Genomic DNA, 19,597 nt, shown 5'->3' with positions numbered 1-19,597 from the left:
TATGAATAAATAAATAAATCTTTAAAAAAAAAATCACAGAAGTGTCAAAGAAATCATCTGTTCCTTTGATTCATCTCTAAAATGCATACTTCACATAAAGAAAAAGTGTATAATTATACTTGAGTCACCTATAGCTTGATAACTGTTTCAACATGATTAACATGATTTTAAATTTCCCTTTTTTTTTTTAAATTTCTTACAGTAATCCTAAATCAGAGTGTCAGAGAGTAAATAAAAAAGTCAACAATGATGCCTCGCTTAGAATTCATAATCTGTCCATTTTGGTGAGACAGATAAAATTTTATTACCAGGTAAGTGGCCCCTTTTCCATCTATTACTTTAGTAACTGCTTATATAATTACTTTTTTGTGTTACTTAGAGTCAGTCATGCAACAGCACATACTACTAAATGTTTTTACTAGTTAACTAGTAAACTGGTATATTTGCTGGACCTAATAAAATATGCAGTATTAAAGATAACAAACATTTCACAGTTGTGTAATTTTGCAAATAATTATGTTATGTATTATAAAACCGAGTTCCAATTTTTAGAGGACTTGTGTCCTCTAGAAACTTTAAACCTCTAGAAATTTTAAACTTTGTTAGCCTACTTAAAGTATTCCTTTGAAAGTGTGCTTTTTTTTCTTCTAAAATTTAAGTTGAATGCCTACTTCAAATTTTAAATATGAGCCTTCTTAAGGCTATTATAAGAACTGCTGTAGCTGTATCACAAATTTTGCTGTTTTTGAAATGTTAATTTCTGTGCATTTTCTAATTTCTGCTATAATTAATTTACTTATCAGTTACTTAGAAGTATGCTTTTAAAGTTCTTAACACATGTTATATTTCATTAAGTCTTTTTTTGGTTTTGATTTTTTTTGTCAAAGACCAATCTGTGTGGACATTTCTTTAACATTTGCTGGATGACCACTTATAATCTTAACATTAATCTCTTTGATACAGTGGATTAATTTAGGGTAAGAAGTGATTGTATAGGTTTTTTCTGGTGGCGCAGTGGGTTAAAGTAGCAGCACTATGAAGCTATCCACAGCCATTGCAGCATGAGTTTGAGTCCTGGCCAGGGAGATAACCCCCATGGTGTGATAAATCTCTCCTGTCTTGCCCATTGCTCCCTTCAGCAATGTATTTCAGTAAATCTGCCTGTTCTTCTCCCTACTCTGGTGAATTCTCTCACCCCCTGCTCCTCTGGTTTGTATCCCAGTTCTTGTATGATTATCTCAACATTTCTTCATTCAGAGACCATTACCACTTATTCCCTAACTGATATTTCATGTTAATGTATTTCCAAAACACTTCTAAAATGCCTTTCAGAATTTTACATTTAATTAACTCACTAAAATTATTTTTAGTTTCATGTAATTTCTAGATAGAGTTGATCTGGCTTGATATGTCAGATTTCACAGACCAAGCCAGTATATTTGTCTGCCATTAAATAACTTACAGAGCCTCCCTGATGGCACAGGGGTTAAGTCTCAGCATGGTCAAGCCAGCTGCATGATTTGATCTCCGGCCAGGGAGCTGACCAGCATGGCACAGCAGACCTCTTCTGTCTCATCTGTTGCTCCCTTTAACAGCATATTTCAGTAGATATACCTGTTATGTTCCTTACTCTGTCTCTGGCGAATCTTCTCACCTGCTATATACTTCTGGCTTACACCCAAATTCTTCTATGCATAAATAAAAATAAAATCTTTAAAATAAACAACTTAGCTATTGGAAGGATCAGACTTACTCCTAAATATCTTATAAAAACCATTTAAAATTTTGCTTTTTATTTTATATACCTGTAGAAAGGTATTTGATGTAAAATACTATACTATAATTTGATATTTGAACTCAAGAAAAGAAAGTGAATTTGGATAGGTTAAAGTTCTTAAGTATATCTCTTCATTATTTTTTAAAAGTAATTTTGCTAAAATGATTCCCAAGATAAAAGGAATATTGACAGAATTCTCTGAGATGTTTTTACAAGGGCAATTATCTCTGTATTTTTTTCAGTCATGACTGGTGAATTTTAATGTTAATGTTCTTCCTGTTTTTCATTTTAATAATTAAGGATATGTAAAAGCTCAGTGAAAGTTATAATGCTATTTAGATTCTCCTTCTGATCACTGACTTTTATGAATGCCAAGTATTCCAAGCATTTGAGCTCTGAGCAAGAACAGATTGTGTCCCTATAATCATGAAACAAGTGAATAAATAAATTTTTTGTTATATTTATTCAAGTAATGTTGATTTACAACATGCTGTGTCTTAAAAGACATAGATTTACACCTCTACAAAAGTATATTATTTTAACACACTCATCACAAAGCCTCAGTAATCCTCCATTCGACCCCCATTTCTCTTTGTTCCCAACCTACTACATTCCCCTTCTGGTAGCCTTGATAGTCTTTTGTTCTTCTCTCTGCTGTTTTCAACCCTCCTCATATGCCACAGATCTTCTGGTCAGCTTTTAAGGTTTGTCTTTGTGTAACCTTTTAAATGTTTTCTCTGTATTCCATATACAAGGAAGCCATCCAGTATTTATCTTTTTCGTGACCTACTTTGTTTAGCATGACCCCTTCCAATTCCATTCATATTGCTGCAGATGTTAAAAGTTTCATCTTTTTGATTGCTGAGTAGTATTCCATTGTATATATATACATACCACATCTTCTTGACCCATTCAGCGTTTTGGGGGCATTTAAGTTGTTTTATATCTTGGCTAGTATAAATAGTGCTGCAAAAAAAACAGGGTTACAGATTTCCTTTTGATTTTGTGTTTTTGGGTAGATATCTGGGATTGGAATTGCTGGTTTTTGTTTTTTTAAAGATTTATTTATTTGTGCATACAGAACTGGGGTACAGGCCAGAGGCTCAGGGGCAGCAAGAGGCTTCACCAGAGACAGACTAGGGATCAGAACAGGCAGATTGATAAAGTACACTGCTGAGGGGAGCAGCGGGCAGGTGAGGAGAAGTCTGCCACGCCATGTGGTCACCTCCAGGGCAGGCAGGAATTGAACTCATGCGGAAGTGGCTTTAGCTTCTTAGTGCAGTGCTTTAACCCGCTGCACCACCAGGGAGGGCCGGAATTGCTGGGTTTTATGGTAGATCCATTGTTAGTGTTTTGAGGAATCTTCTCAACAGTAGTAATGGATGATTTATTGAAAGAAATAACTGATGACATGAGATGATCAGAAAGTTTTTTGTATATGTAATTAAGTGACAAGACAGACCTTTTAGAATAATCACTTGATCATTAGCAAGCACCTCATTTTTTCCTTGCAAATAAATAAATTTAAAATCTTCAAGTTAGAAAATAAATTATAGCTGTTATGTAAAATTACCCAGGCTCTTTTTTTTTTTCCTACGGTGAGTGAAGGAAAGCCAGTGATTTTGATTATCAGAGTGAAATACGTTATTTATGGGCTTTCCCTCATGGCGCAGTGCGTTAAAGCACAGCATTATGAAGCTTTCTGAAGCCACTGCAGCATGAGTTCGATCCCCCACTAGGCAGCTGACCCACATGGCGTGGCAGACCTCTCCTGACCTGCCCACTTCTCCCATCAGCAGTGTACTTTGTCAATCTGCCTGTTCTGCTCCCCACTCTGTCTCTGGTGAATCCTCTCACCCAACACACCTCTGGCCTGTACCCCAGTTCTGTAAGCATAAATAAATAAATCTTTAAAAAAAAATACTTTGTTTACACATAAAATTTTTAGTTTGTTTTTAAACTCTTTCAACAGCCAGTGTTTGGTATGACTACACTGGTCAGTTACATAAACGTTAAAAAACCAAATTGTTTCTTTAGTCATCATTAAAATAATTATTTAAATCATTTGAGGCCCAAACAGAAAAGAACACTTACAGTAAGGAAATTTAAATTCATTGGGAAGTTTTTGTATGGTCGATGTGACTAATACTAAAAATAAAGCTCAAGCCTTATACCATTAATGTCATAGCTAGAGAAAGCGGCTAGTTTTAATATTTTTCTTAATATGTTATAATAAGCATAATTTGAAATATTAATAAAATTCAGTAGCCAAGAAAACTAGATCACTTGTCATACAGCAAGTGCTTTATACTCCATCTTATTTCTGACACTTTGGTCAATGTTATTTTAATGCTGCTTGCTTATTAGGTTCTGTTCTTAGCCATATAAAATGATAAAATATTTTAGTTCTTAAATTAATAACACAGAGAAAAGGAAAAATACAAATAATGTGATGAATATAATTATGTCTTAAGTAGCTTATGAGTCTCAAAGGAGAGCTTGCTATTCTAGTGTGGTTTACAAATCTTTGAACACCATGTACTATGGAAAAGTGTAGTTTTAGTAACAGCATTTTATTTTGTAATTCAGGGGGGAAAATGCCAGAAGAACTTACTGAAAGAAGTGTTGTAGATAAATATAGAAAGGAAAGGCCTAGTTTGTTTGAATAGGTTATTAAGAATGTCTATGCCTGGCATAAAATTGAAGTAGTTTTCTTAATTTAGCAATGTGAACTATAATTCACAGAAACATATATTAAATCTTTTTAAATGTAGTTGATATGTCATTTTTAATGGAAAAATTGTACAAAATTGACTTAAAAGTAGAAGTGAAAGCACTTGTATTTTTAAAGCACCTTTCCTTTCTTTGTCAGTTCTTGCTTATTCTTTTTCTTAAGTGTCGCCACTTTTTCCAGATCTTTCCTGGCTATCTTCATATCAAGATAGAATTTGTACTTATTCAATGAAACTTAAATTCTCCAGTTGTCTATATTTGAAATAATTGCATGCCTTTAAGAATGGTTATTTTTATCTTCATCTCTACCAGTACTCCTACTTCATTTTTACCTTTGGCACTTAACACCAAAAAATTTACCTATTTTCTGTTTACTCTACTAAAACTAAATTCCACAAGAATTAGGATTTTTATTTATTTATTGCTATCTTTATAGTGTCTAGAACCTTTGGCAGATAATAACCATGCAGTAAATATTTTTTGAGTTGTCCTTATTTTTGAAGACTTTCCCTTCTTCCTGTTGGATTGCTAGAATTCTTTCTCCATACATTTTAATAAGTGTCATCACTTTAGTAACAAATTGAAGTACCTTTACTATTTCATATATGTATATTATCATTACTAATTTATCCATTTGTTATTCCTTCTTAACAGAGTCATTTATCTTGGGCTCATTTATGTGTTTTTTCTCCATTTCTTTAACACATTAATGATGAATATCTTTAAAGTTAGGTAAAGTCTCGAACACCTGGGAGTGACATAATAGAGCTGTAACAGTATCAGTTCTTGTAGCCTCTGGACCTCTTTTATGTCTTGTTTATTTTAAAACGTCACTTGTAAGATTGGAATAGGAAAGTAAAAGTAATTTTTACAAAAGTGTAACTAGGATCCTCTGTAGAATTCTAGGATCCACTAGAGATTTTAGAATAATATGTGTCATTTTAATTTTTATAATTTATAGCCCCCTTACCTAAAATTTGTGATTTTTTATACATAATTTAAGCTTAATACTTGGAATAAGAGGTAAGTTTTCCCCTATTAACGCTATTGTTTAATAATCACCATAAAAAATTATATTTTTGTTTTACTTCTTATCCTTCCCACAAAAATCACTTACATGGAAGTGAAGAAACAAAAACGTAAGCCTAGGCATTCTGACTCTGCTCCACCACAGAATAGTATACTAGGTACTATTAAAATTTTTTTTACTTGGAGGTAAGTTTGAATTCAGCACTTTACTACTTCAATTTTTGTTACTCAGATATAATCAAACTTCATAGTATAAAGTTCAAATTACATTAATTTTGCTATTGAGTGATATGATATGGTGAAATAATATATGAAACTGCATTCATGTCTGTAGAGCAACAGAGTTAGTAATGAAAGTGAAATGTAACGAGAGCATGAGCTGACAGAGTAGACACAAGCTGAGGAGCTAGCTAAGAAGAAAAGTGAAGGAAAGAAGTAGGGGGCCATATTAAAGATTTCTATCCACTTGAATACTTTCTTATAACAGTTTGACTGTTACATGGAGGTCTTCCTGGTGGAATAGGAATTAAAATCTCAGTGCTATCAAGCTATTGCCAGCTACTGGGACATGGGTTGGATTCTGGGTCAGGGAGATGATCCACGTGAGAGAACAGACCTCTGCTGTCTTGCGTGCTGCTCGCCTCAGCAGTGTATTTCAGTAGATCTACTGTTCTGCCCCCACTCTCTCTGGTGAATCCTTTCATTCCCTCCACACCACACACACACCTCTGGCTTAGACCCCAGTTCTTGTATGCATAGATCAAAAAAAAATTTTTTTTAAGGACATGGTTAAGTCAATAAAATTTTCTTGGAAATATGTTTTCTAGTTAACTCATCAATTTTGACTCATTACCCCCAGAATAAATGGTGTAAATGAGAATTATTTATCTGTGAAATTGAGATAAACCAACATTTTTTATTTGTTAAAATTTAAAGTCACTTTTATAAGAGTTAAGTTTAAAGTTGCTCTCCTTCAAAGCAGGGAAGCTAGAAATAAGAATGAATTAGAAATTTACTTTTGTATGTCCAGTATGCTGTTACATACTTAGCAATAGCATATGTTGAAATAACATCTTTTAACTAAAAAACCAGTTTTTTTTTTAAAGATTTATTTATTCATATAGAACTGGGGTACAGGCCAGGGATGCAGAGGGTGAGAGGATTCACCAGAGACAGAGTGGGGAGCAGAGCAGGCAGACCTACGAAGTACACTGCTGAGGGGAGCGGTGAGCGTTCCAGGGAAGGTCTGCCTCCCCATGTGGATCTCCTCTGGGGCAGGCGGGGATCGAACTCATGCGGAAGTGGCTTAAGCTTCTTAGTGCTATGCTTTAACCTGCTGCGCCACCAGGGAGGGCCGAAAAACCAGTTTTTATTAAGTGCCCAAACTCTAATATCAATATCAATCCTTGGAGTATGTGATTCTGCAATTTTTGACATTTATTTTTAATATTCTTTATTGTATTTTTCGGACACAATGCATATAATAAGTTGAATATGTACTTTATTTAAATATCTGATTATTTTTGATAGTTTTTTAAAGAACTAATATGTACCTAAGGAAAAAAATTAAATCTTCTAATACATATCTACAAGGAATATAGATAAGATATTCTTTTTAAGTTGTGATTTTATTATTTTCTTATGTCATTAGTTTTTGGACAGTGATTTCTCCCCTCTGGTGTTGTCCCCATAGTCCATCTTCCCTTTGTCTTAGGTTCTTAACCTCCCGTTTTTACCTCTTTCATGTCCTCTCCCCTGACGTATGTAAGAAATTAGTGTAGTTAGCCTGTGAGCTCATGCACACATTGAATGTTAGGTTTAACGGATCTGGAATTACACATCTTTAAAGTAATACAAGTTAACTTTTCATGGTTGCTTTTTAACCATAGTTCAGTCTTCAGAATTAATTGAATACTTAGAAAACTTATTAGTCAGTAACTAGTTACACCTAAGTATGTGTGTAGTGGAAAGTTGTAAAAGATAATAATTTATTTATATAATATGGCAAAGATTCAGTATTCTCATATGACCCCCCACAAATCCTGTAGTCTTAATTTCTTCCAGACCTTTTCTGTCATGTCATTGTTAGTGGTTGTAATGATATAGAATACATTCTTTCATTTCTTCAAAGAATGTGTTAAAAGAAAAACTGCATACTTGATATGTGACCTGAAGTTAGTAATTTGAGGACATTTCATTTTTTCTGAATCATACTTTAAAGTGCACAAATCATTAGTTACAGCTTGTTAAGACAGTACCTAGTCAACATTATCCATATAACAAACATTGGATGTCTTTTGTAGGAGACTTTGCAACAGTTGATCATGATGTCACTGCCAAATGTTTTAATAATTGGCAAAAATCCCTTTTCTGGTAAGTATCAAACTAAGCCCAATGTAATAGTAAGTTTTTATTTTTTTGTACTACTGTAGTGCTTATTTATCAAGGCCTTGTTTATTTACAGTAGTTCAGTAGACTTACAGATGTTGGAACTTAAGTTCATCTTATTTAGAGAAAATAAACCTCGTACATTTAAAATATGTTCATTATTTTAATATGAATTTTAAATATCAGCTGTTCCAAACTGATACTTTTCTGTGATTTTATTTAAACAGATAAAACAGATAATGAAGTTGTCAGCTTCTTAACATTAGAAAAGAAGTGATTTTGAATACTTTCTAGCTGCTTATTGTATACCTACTATATACCATTGTCATACATGTTTGAATGGAAGGTTTTGATTGATAATATTTTAATTTACATTAAACTTTCTGAATGGAAAGATGGGGAGAAGTTTATTTTCTTCAAAAATTTCTACCCTTTATCATATTTTAAATTTAACACGTTTGGAGTTATACTTTTGGGGGGAAATTAGCAGTTGCCTAAGTTTTAAAAATATTCTTATAGGCTGCATGTAATCCAAATCAAGCATGTCGTCTTCAACTCCTACTTCTACATCATCTTTCATCAAAACAAAAAAAAAAAAACTAAGCCAAATCCAAACATCCAATAGGATAAATTAGGAGTTTGGATAGTCTTTAAAGATTGTCTAGGACTTTTGACTATACAAATAAAAAGTTGAAAACATATTTTTAGTAAAAAGTGGAATTATTTTTAATTTTATATGCAATAAGTGTCTCCCAAGTTGTAGGGGCTAGGTATATAAGGAAAATGGTCTATATTCTGGAGGATCTTGTGTTTTGAGAGATATCCAAATTACTGGGGAATCATGTAATAAAAAAAAACAAAATGAAACTAGATGAAAGTGTAAGGACATATGAAATAAGTCTTCAAGTTGACAGATTAGTGAGTGTCAGGGACCATTGGTGGTCTAGTCAAGGAAGAATACTCAGATATGTTTGAACTCTGCCTAAAATGTGATTATTAAGTAGGTCCATAGAGGGATGTGCAGGTAGGGAAGAAAGAAATTAAGAGGATAGGCAGGGGAGTGATTAATGTATATTTGGAGAAGGTGAGTAGCCAGCTTATTGTAGCTAAGGAAGTAATTTGCTTCATAGAGAGTAGGATAAAGCATTTGGCTTATGGCATTTCTCTCTGTCAATAATTCTTAATTTGCTAAAACTGGTGTAGCATACTCTTTTATGGAAAAGTAGTGGATTTATAATTATATAATTATATAATGCATATTGAGGCCTATTTTATCTCTTTTACAATCCTTTAAATTTAGATCCTTGCCCATTTCATCTGCTGTTACCATCTTGCTCAAAATCGACCTGCTTCTTAAAAATTCTCCAGTGTAGTTGTAGACTTAATCCTTGGGTCAACTTGTGAATATTTGAGCTTGCCAATACAAGGAAAAGATGAACTGGAATAAGTGGTGTACTTAGTAACTGTTTTTGTTTCAGAACAAGGCACTGAAGAAGTTAAAAAGTTGCTTTTACTTTTACTGGGTTGTGCAGTTCAGGTAAGTTAAATTATACTTTCATGGTAATAACTTCTTGTGTTATGGGGGGGTTCTAATTTTTTTTTAAAGATTTATTTATTTATGCACACAGAACTGGGGTACAGGCCAGAGGTGCAGGGGCGGTGAGAGGATTCACCACACACAAAGCAGGGAGCAGAACTGGCAGATTGATGAAGTACCCTGCTGAGGGGAGCAGCTTGAGGGTCAGGAGAGGTCTGCTGTGCCATGCGGATCACCTCCAGGGTTGGCGGGAATCAAACTCGTGCTGAAGTGGCTTTAGCTTCTTACTGCTGTGCTTTAACCTGCTGCGCCACCAGGGAGGGTCGGGGTTCTAGTTTTTAAAAGGCTTAAGGACGGGCTATTGATTTTCACAGTCTGTGTTAGAAATATTAAAAAGCTATATTTAGCCTAAGGAGATTTTGAAAAAAATTACTTTATTTCAAACTTTATTTTCATTATCATTTAAAATCTTTATTCTTTTTTCTTATTCTGAGCCTTGTAGTGACCCCCACGTTTTTCAAGCATCCTAAGAAATAACTGTATAAAAACCTCTTCAAAAATATCTTTGTAATTTATGTATACCTGTGTTATAGAAGGGGAGGGGGCTTAACAGTAACATGGAATGAATTGAAAGCTACTTAAATACCATTTCCTTATCTAAAGAAGGGTATTATCAGAAAACCTCTAGAAGATATCCTTTCTGACACAAAATAGGCACGGAAGAATCATATGTTATTATAATCATTCATTAAAAAAGGTCTATGTATTAAAAACCCAGACTCCTAAGACATTTGTCATAGTTATTTTTACACATATTGTTAAGCAAGAGAATAAAAGTATTTTCAAGATTTTTAGAGTCAGCTGGTCAGTGTGAGGGTAAGAGTGAAGGGAACAATTTATTCACTGTAATATGTGTTACAGTGTTGAACGAATGATGAGTGAAGAGTGACTAGAGTCAGTGGAGAAAAATCTAGCAGTAAGCCTGGACCCAGTCTCTTTCTTTCATAGCCCTCAGCAATGTACTTCGTGGATCTGCCTGTTCTGTCTCCACCACCTCCCCACCCCCTCCACACCCCCACCCTGTCTCTGGTGAATTATCTCATAGCCCCAGCACCTCTGACCTGTTAACGAATGAATGAATGAATGAATGAATGAATGAATGAATGAATGCTTTTAAACAAAGAAACAAGTTTGTGATGATGCATTGGAATCAGGCATTCAAAGTAGCTATCTACTACTTATAGATAGCTATTTACTACTTAGTAACTGAGCTTGAGGTCTTGAATTTTTTTTTGTCTGATATTAAAATCTGGCCGTTATTTTATTTCTCTAAGCATTTTCTGATGTAATTTTGACTTCTATTTCATTTTTAATCATCTGGAGGAATTTTGTTTTAGCTAGTTTTCTTGTTTCTAGTATCTTATTGGATTTTGACCCATTCTTCAGATCTGTTTTTCAATTGAGAATTTTCACACTTATGCATAAAAAGATATTTATTCCATATTGTAAAGTAAGACCTAACAGTTATATATATAGGGTAAAATCCCATGTATCAAGAGTGTGTAGAATTTCCTTTTTTTTACATATTTTCCTTAAAGAACACACGTGACAAAAACAGGAAGTTTTTTTTTTTCATTTAAAAATGTAAGGAAAGACACAAGACCATCATCCTAATCCTCACTGTCATTAAACTTTTTATAGAAATGGGGAGAGATAAGCAAGGTGTCAGACTTTGACATGAAATGAGCTTGTCAAGCAAAATAGTCAACATACACATTTTTGTAGTTACAGCAGACTTTTATTTTTCACTTGAAAGCTCTTGAGACTTGCATCTATTGCAATATCAGAATGACACATCTGCCAAGGAAGAAGGAAGGATCCAGTTTTGAACAGTATTTGTTCATTGTGTATTCTTAAAATTTATGGTCTGACTTTTTTTTTTTAAGATTTATTTATTCATACAGAATGGGGTACAGGCCAGAGGTGCAGGGACAAGGAGAGGCTTCACCAGAGACAGAGTGGGGAGCAGAACAGGCAGATCGACGAAGTACACTGCTGACGGGAACAGCGGGCAGGTCAGGAGAGGTGTGCTGCACTATGTGGTCACTCCGGGGCTGTGGATTGAACTCATGCTGAAGTGGCTTTAGCGTCTTAGTGCTGTACTTTAACCTGCTGTACAACAGGGAGAGCCCTATGACCTGATTTTTAAGAAGTGCTTCTTCCATAGAATGCATTGCTGTAAAGGACAGGAAGAGGGATTTTTGAAAAAAACTACAAAGTTAAGGAGTTTAAGTTTTTGAGACCGACTGGAAGACAGTAATAGCTCAGGGCGATATTATTGTAGTACACAATATGTTCGTATTCATGTTTGTAGTATCAGGGACTGTCTCCTGAGAAGGTAATGTTTAAAATGAGAGCAACGATGCTGAGAAACCATCTTTGATGGGAATATCAAGTATGGCTAGATTGTAATGTGTATATGGGAGAATGGCAAGAAATTAGACTTGAGTGTTAACGGAGATTGTATGAAGAATTGGGTCGCTGTAAAATAGAGAGTTTAGGTATAATTCTATAAATGTTTGGGAGCCACTAGTTGCTAATATTAAATGTGTAACAAGCAAAATCACATACAATCACAGCTGAAGACTGTGATCAACAATTAGAAATCTGTTGATACAGAAAAGCCAAAAAGTACTTTAGGGTAAGAAAACTAGTGTGGAAACCATGCAGTCAGTAAGTATTTCTAGAATATTATTTCTATTATGGAGACTGCTAATCTGTTAGCTAAGTCTTAAATTCTGATGTTTTGTGTAATAAATATGTAATGTAAATGTTTTTCCATGTCAGAATAGTTTTATACTTGTGATTTGTAAGTAGGAATATGTTAAAATTTGCTGCTGCTATGATGTCTGTGATTTCAGTGGGCCACAGATTTTAACACATGTTCTGTTCACAAGAGAAATAGAAACGGAGACTATCATTAGGAAATTAAAAAGTAAATTCTGAAGAAAAATAATGACATTTTTAAGGGGAGGCCACATTCAAAAACATTAAAATTAGTCACTATCCAAATTCTTAACTTATGTAATAAATTATAATCAGAATGGTCTATTCTTCAGTTATACATAAATGTATAAGTCACACAATTAACCGAACATGAAGATAACTGTTCATGACCAGAGCTTGGATATTTTCATTATTGATTGACTAACCGAGTTCTTCAGATTCCTTTTAAGTGGATAACATAAATTTTCTGAACTACTTGAGCTTCAGAAGGTAAAATTTTCACAAATAAATGGCTTTTCACAAATATATACCCCACTCCTGAAGTAGTTGAAAGAAATCCCAAATGAAATTATCCTATAAAGAAGAAAAATTTTGTGGTATTCATTGTGTGGAAATTTTTTCTATAAAGACCTTATATAATTTACTACTTTTCAGCAGAACTTGGTTTTTATGTTAGTACTACCAATTCAATATCCAGAAATACTACTTATTTTGAACTCTGACCAGGTTCCATAGTGCTAAAAGTAACTGGGTGTCAAAAGTGGTTGAAATTAAAATTCTGACCTTTTGTGTGCCCTCACATGCAGTTCTCTCTAGCATTAATATTTGATTCAGAAAACAACTTGGTCAGCTTGAGGGCTACAGCCTGTCATCTTCTATTAAGTTATCTGTAAAGCATTTTTTTAAATTAACATTTTAGACTTGTAATTATCATACTGCATTTTGGGGAAATAAAATGATACATAATTTATAGCTGAAATATTTCTTTTTCTGAAAATAAAGTTGCAAATGTGGGCCCTCCCTGGTGGCACAGTAGGTTAAAGAATAGCACTATGAGTCTATCACAGCCATTACAGCACGAGTTCAATCCCTGGCCTGGGAGGTGACTCATATGGCGTGGCAGACCTCTCCTGACTGCCTGTTTCCCACTTAGCAGTTTATTTCAGTCAAACTGCCTGTTCTGCTCCCCCTCTGTCTCTGGTGAATCCTCTCACTGCCCCTGTACCTCTGGCCTGTACCCCAGTTCTGTATACATAAATAAGTCTTTTAAAAAATATTGCAAATATAACTTAAGCTAAGAAGGGAATGTATTGCTGACCTTGTTTTTTCAAATTTGTATTTTAATCATAGAAAAATATATGTAACAAAATTTACTATTTTAATAACCATATTTAAGTGTACAGTTCACTGACATTAAATATGTTCTCATTATTGTATAGTAATCAACACCATCTATATCTAGAACTTTTCCATCTTCCAAAAATGGGAACTCTACCAATTAAAGACTAATTCCCTATCTCTTTTGTCTCCACCATCCTTGGCAATGATCACTGTACATTTCTATCCCCAATTTGAGATTTATGACCCTATGAATGTGGAATTATATAGTGTTTGTTTTGTTGTACCTAACTTTTTTCACTAAGCATAATGTCTTAAGGCTCATCTATGTTGCAATAGATGTAAATATATCCTTTATTCTTAAGTCTGAATGATATTCCATTCTACATATACCACATTTTGTTTATCCAGTTGATAGATAACCTGGATATTTTGGTTACTGTAAATAATGTTGCTTTAAACATGGGTATACAAATAACTGTTGAATTCCTGCTTTCAGTTCTTTACCAAAAGAACTTACAGCTGAACTGCAGTATCATGGTAATTCTATTTTTAATTATGTTAGGAACTGCCATACCATTTTCTGTATTGCCTATACTATTTTATATTCTTGTAAACATTTTCCATTAGTTAAAATTTTCTATATCCTTGTCAGCATTTATTATTTTCTGGATTTTCTTTAATTGTCATCCTTTAACTAGGGAATTTTATTTTTTTATTTTTACTTATTTTATGTGGTTTATTTTGATCTGTTTTGATAGAGTTATGATCTGTTTAGCCTTTAGTATTCTTACTCCTACTGAAAACAGTGTTATGTATTTTATCATTTTCTTGTTCATTAGCTTGTTTGGAGTGCTCCTTTCTCAACTTCAATAAAATTTTCCCACATAAATCTACTTTCTTTAAGAAGAGGAAATACTGAGAGGGCCAAGTGAAAATTTGAGAAATAATAAATTAAGATCTTAAATTCCAGTGGAAGAAGGATAATTTTAGGATTAACCCATTTCTACTCCTCCTCTAGCCCTGTTTCCATCCAGACTACAATTTCGCTCATCCCCATATTCCAGCTTCCATTTCGTGTTCTTGAAGTATCAGGGAAATCTGCTAGCTTAGAAATCGGTTGCTATGATAGAAGTAACTTTGGTGTTTATAACACTTTAAAACATAATATAGAACTTGATTTTGAGTGAACAAACTTGCTCTTGATTATTTAGTTTTTACAAGAGTCTTTATAGCTGGAAGTAAACGTATTTACAGTTCCTTTTTTTTTATTTTAAAGATTTTATGTATTTATGTACACAGAACTGGGGTAAAGGCCAGAGGTGTAGGGGTGGTGAGAGGCTTCGAGTGCCATGTGGGTCACCTCCAGGGCAGGTGGGGAATGAACTCATGTGGAAGAGGCTTTAGCTTCTTAGTGCTGTGCTCTAACCCTCTGCACCAATGGGGAGGGCCCTACAGTTCCTTTTTTTAAAAAAGATTTATTTATGCATACAAGAACTTGGGTACAGGTCAGTAGTGCAGGGGTCAAGAGGATTCACCAGCAACAGAGTGGGGAGCAGAACAGGTAGATGTACTGAAGTAAACTACTGCTGAGGTGAGCAGCGAGTAAGACAGGAGAGGTCTGCCACACTATGTGGGTCAGGTCCCTGGCCGGGGATTGAACTCATGCTGCAGTGGCTGTTGCTCACTTCATAGCACTGTGTTTTAACCCATTGTGCCACCAGGGAGGGCCCTACAGTTCCATTTTAACATTAGACTTCTTGTGCGCTATAGGTGGGCTGTTCATATAGTAGCCACTAGACACATGCAGCTATATAATTAATATTATTTTCAATTAAATAAAGCTAGTTATTTATTTTTTAGTAGCACTTAGAAACATTTCAGGTATTCAGTAGTCACATGCCTATTGATTACCATATTGGATAACACAGATACTGGGTTCACTATTCAAAGTTGGGGTCTTCTCTCTTTCTTTTCCATCTTAAGTCTCTTCTTTCAAGAGCTTATGAAATTCATTCTGTGTTTAAAAAAAAAAAAGCCTTACCAATTTAAGAACTATTTTTAGAATTCTTAAGATTAAAGCTTTGAAGGTGAGATTTAGCAAAAATTGTGGATATTGTAAGGGTAAAGAGGAATTCACATTAATTTGTGCTGAGAATGTGTCAATGGATGAGCTCCTAAAGAATATAAATTTAGACACAGTATCTCCCAAACCTAGAGAAAGTGCATCTATTTAGTTTAAACTGAGCACAGGCAAAGATAATGACAGCTGAATTGGGGAACCCTCAGAGTAATAGTCATTATAATGTTTTATTATGTTAGATGAATATTTTGGGAAGCTTTAAATTTAAAAAACCTATAAAGTTAATTATTTTATATATGCTATGATTTTGCTATCAGAAATTCATGCTTAATTGTTCTCACTAGGCTTGTCAGATATTATTTACTAGACAAAAATATTTTTCTCTAATTTCATCCTTTGCTTCCAAAATTCTGACTTACTACTCACAATTGGAAATTGTACATTCCTGCAATTAATCAAATCATTTAAATACTGTGTTAGTTTAATAATTTAATTTTTTACAGAATGAAGAACTTTTTGTACTGGTGGAATGTTATTTAAATGGTATACAGCAGAAATAGTTGTACAATTTGCTAAAGTAAATGTGTAGACTATAAATTGAGGCCTTGCTAAGTTTCTTAATGATCAAAGAGCCAATTTTTCTTTTTGTGAGTATATTGTATTCACTAGTTCAGTAATTGGTCCAGCTAAGCTAGACAAAGCGGTGCTGTCTATTTTGTATGCACTTCTCATTTAGTAGCTGCAGAAGTGGTTATACTAGCAGTTGGATTGCAGTATAAGAGATGTAGACTGGAGGCAGAAATTAGGATGCCTTTAAGCTATTAATACTGAGTAGGGAAAAAAGCGATTAGGTTTGTATATTGATAGATTTAATTTATATAAAGCTTAAAAAAACTACACAGTAAAGAACTGCTTTTATTCCATTTAATTCATGTGTACTTGTATATACATTCTTAAATTTTGCCCTGTTCTGTTTTGTTAGAAACAAATGAAGTATTTATTTTATTACCTTATAAATGTCAAACTGGGCCACAAAAGTGGATTTCTTTTATTAAGATTGATAGGCTGAAGATGTGAAAATAAATTGTAGGCTTGAAGTAAAAATTGCTTACAATTTTTTTTTTCACAAGAAGAAAGACTGTGTTGTTTGATGATAGCCAAAGACTGACTGAGCATTTTGGCTGTATTCCGAATTCTGCCACTGACTCACTGTGTTTTTTGGCAACTAACTTACCCTCCCTGAAACAAGTTCTTGATTCTTTACTTCTGTTTGTAAAGTTAGCATAATAATATTGTACTGACCTCAGATGGATTGTGTAATGGTTTCCTGCTTTAGAATGTTCCAATATAAAAATAGTATGGATTTTCAGTGCTTTGCTTTTTAGCTATATTTCTAAATTTTTGTCTTTTTATTAGGTCAGTATATTAGACCATTCAAATACAAAACAAAACTTTCATTATGCTGTTCAAAACATAGGAAGCTTTTTAACTTTTTAGCCTGGCTAATTTTTAGTTTTCAACATGGTAAGGACTACATATTGTAAAGTATGAATGATCTTTTTTTTTTTATTTCAGTGTCAGAAAAAAGAAGAATTTATTGAAAAGATTCAAAGTTTAGATTTTGATACAAAAGCAGCAGTTGCTGCACATATTCAAGAGGTAATAACCTGTTTATGTTTTATGTACTTTTTAATGAAATTGTATTTTTTAATATCACTCAAAATACTTAGATATAGCACAAATGTGAACAAGTCAAGGTTAAATATAGATGAGCCGTTTTAGACAAATTGTCTTTAGAGAAAGTTTCTCAAAGGAATCATTTTATTCTTGGCACAGTGCTGACTAGAAATGTACTGTGAATTTTATCTAGCGGGCATGCCTAGAAAGTGTCACCTGAGAAATGATATATACCCTTGTCATACAGAATGGTCAGTGAATGGAAGCAGCAAAAAGTGAATCACTGCCTATAAATCAAAATTTAACTGTCGTAAAAATATAATCTTAATACTATCATTCCAGTGATTTTCTTTTGAATCAGTGGACACTTTTACTGTAGGCATTATTTCAGTTATAAATATGTTAGTGATTTGTAACATCTTGTATAAAATCTTTATTTTATACTTTATTCCACTTGATTTTATGTGTACTTGTATACATCAGTCATGTATAAAACCTTACATCTTGTATATGTTATGATTGTGAAATAATTGAAACTAATTAATTTGTTAGGATTGTTTTTAAAGTTGCTATTTCTGCATCTAGTCTTGAGCTTTCAATCTTGTGTGATTAGTCATTTTTAGAACTAGAGCATGTTGAATTTTATATGTTTGATAAGAAGGAAAGGGAGAGAATTTTTTAAAAGTGAAAATTGGTAGTATTTAAAATAACCTCTCTTTAAATGACTGTTGTTCATGTATTGTCTTTCCTCTTAGTTTACTTTTCTGGAGTTCATATCTATTGTCAGTTAAATTGTTGTTAGAAGTAAGCACAGAAATACTGAATAAATTACTGTTTTCGCAGGTAGTTTCAATCATGTGAGTGTTTATACTAACTTTGGGTTTTTTAAACTTTATTTTTACTTTTTTTTTGGCTTGTTTATTTACATTGCATTATAACATGTAAGTTTTATTAGGTATGCATCATTAAAAACATATGTTATATACTGTATCAAATTGACCACCAAAAATTCATTTCTATCCTCCATTATACTGTAGGCCCCTTTTACACAATTTACCCACTCCTTCCCTTCTGGTAACCATAATTGACCTTAGAATCTAAAAGTTTATTTTTATTTCATTCCATTCATAACATTTAAGTGAAATTGTGCAGTATTTGTCTTTTTCTGTTTTACTTCACTAAACATGTAATACCTTCTAGATCTATCCATGGTGTTACAAATCATACGATTTCATTTTTTTTTAATAGCTGAATAGTATTTTATTGTGTGCTTATATGCCACATCTTCATCCATTCATCTGTCAATGGGCAGTTAGTTTGTTTCCAGCTCTTGGCATTTATAAATAATGCAGCAATAAACTTGGTGCATAACTCTCTGATTTAGTGGTTTTGTATTTGGGGGTTAAATACACAAAAATGGCATATCTAGACAGGATAACTGGTTAGTATGGAATTTCCATTTTTTATTTTTTGAGGTATTCTCTTATTGTTTCCCATAATTCCTGCACAAGTTTACATTCCTACTAACAATGTACAAAAGTTCCTTACTTCCAGATCCTCTCCAACACTTGTTTCTTGCCGTTTGGACAGTAGATAGCCCTTCTCAATAGGTGTGAAATGATGTTTCATTATTTTCACTTGTATTTCTCTGTTAAGTTGTCAGAATAGTCATGAAATATTTTTTCTTTGTTTTCAAGCAGAAATGCATCATGAGTAATAGATGGTGATCACCTTTTCATATGCCTACTGGCCCATCTATATGTGCTTTTTGGAGTAGTGTCTGTTCACATCTCTGCCCTTGTAGTTTTTTAATAAAAAGTATTGCAAGTTATTGATTATCTACCATTTTTGAAAGTGTTAGCTTTGCTGTTTATTGTGAAAGTTAAAGCAAAATATCAGAATTACAGCAAGAAATAATTATTTCAGTGATATACGTCCATTCTTTTACAAATCTAATACTAGAAGTCCTTTTCTCTGTTAGTTCTATGACACAATCACCTTGAGTTTTTATTATAAAAATTTAGCCTTTCAAGTATTAAAAAATAGTAAGATATATGTAACCGGATTAAAAAAAATTTGCTTTTGAATTCAAGTACAATAAATTTAGTTTTATCTAATGGAAAGTTCAGTTGACTACTTTTAGGCAGTTGTCAGACATACCAGTAGTACCTTCCTTTAGGAGTGCATTGATTTAAATGATTTATTTAAGCTGACTGGAAATTAAATATAAATTTCATATATATATATA

The 19,597-nt window shown here is 33.2% G+C and overlaps 1 protein-coding gene across 3 annotated transcripts in view; it reads left to right on the top strand.

The window, feature by feature from the left end:
• The window catches only part of CCDC88A (coiled-coil domain containing 88A), a 137,319-nt gene that overhangs the window by 25,157 nt on the left and 92,565 nt on the right, over positions 1-19,597 (top strand). For all 3 annotated transcript variants that reach the window (XR_001145947.1, XM_004691409.2, XM_012731528.1), the window contains exons 3-6: positions 203-311; positions 7,843-7,912; positions 9,406-9,464; positions 17,248-17,331. Coding sequence is in view for 2 of the 3 variants with exons in the window: in XM_004691409.2 (XP_004691466.1) it covers positions 203-311; positions 7,843-7,912; positions 9,406-9,464; positions 17,248-17,331 (322 nt within the window). In the remaining variant the exon portion in view is untranslated. The remainder of the gene's footprint in view (positions 1-202; positions 312-7,842; positions 7,913-9,405; positions 9,465-17,247; positions 17,332-19,597) is intronic.

Source organism: Condylura cristata, unplaced genomic scaffold, assembly GCF_000260355.1.
Source record: "Condylura cristata isolate star-nosed mole 26May11 unplaced genomic scaffold, ConCri1.0 scaffold00031, whole genome shotgun sequence".
In the NCBI taxonomy this organism is placed as follows: domain Eukaryota; kingdom Metazoa; phylum Chordata; class Mammalia; order Eulipotyphla; family Talpidae; genus Condylura; species Condylura cristata.
Note: the sequence above shows the minus strand (reverse complement) of the source record. Positions and strands in the feature narration are given on the sequence as shown.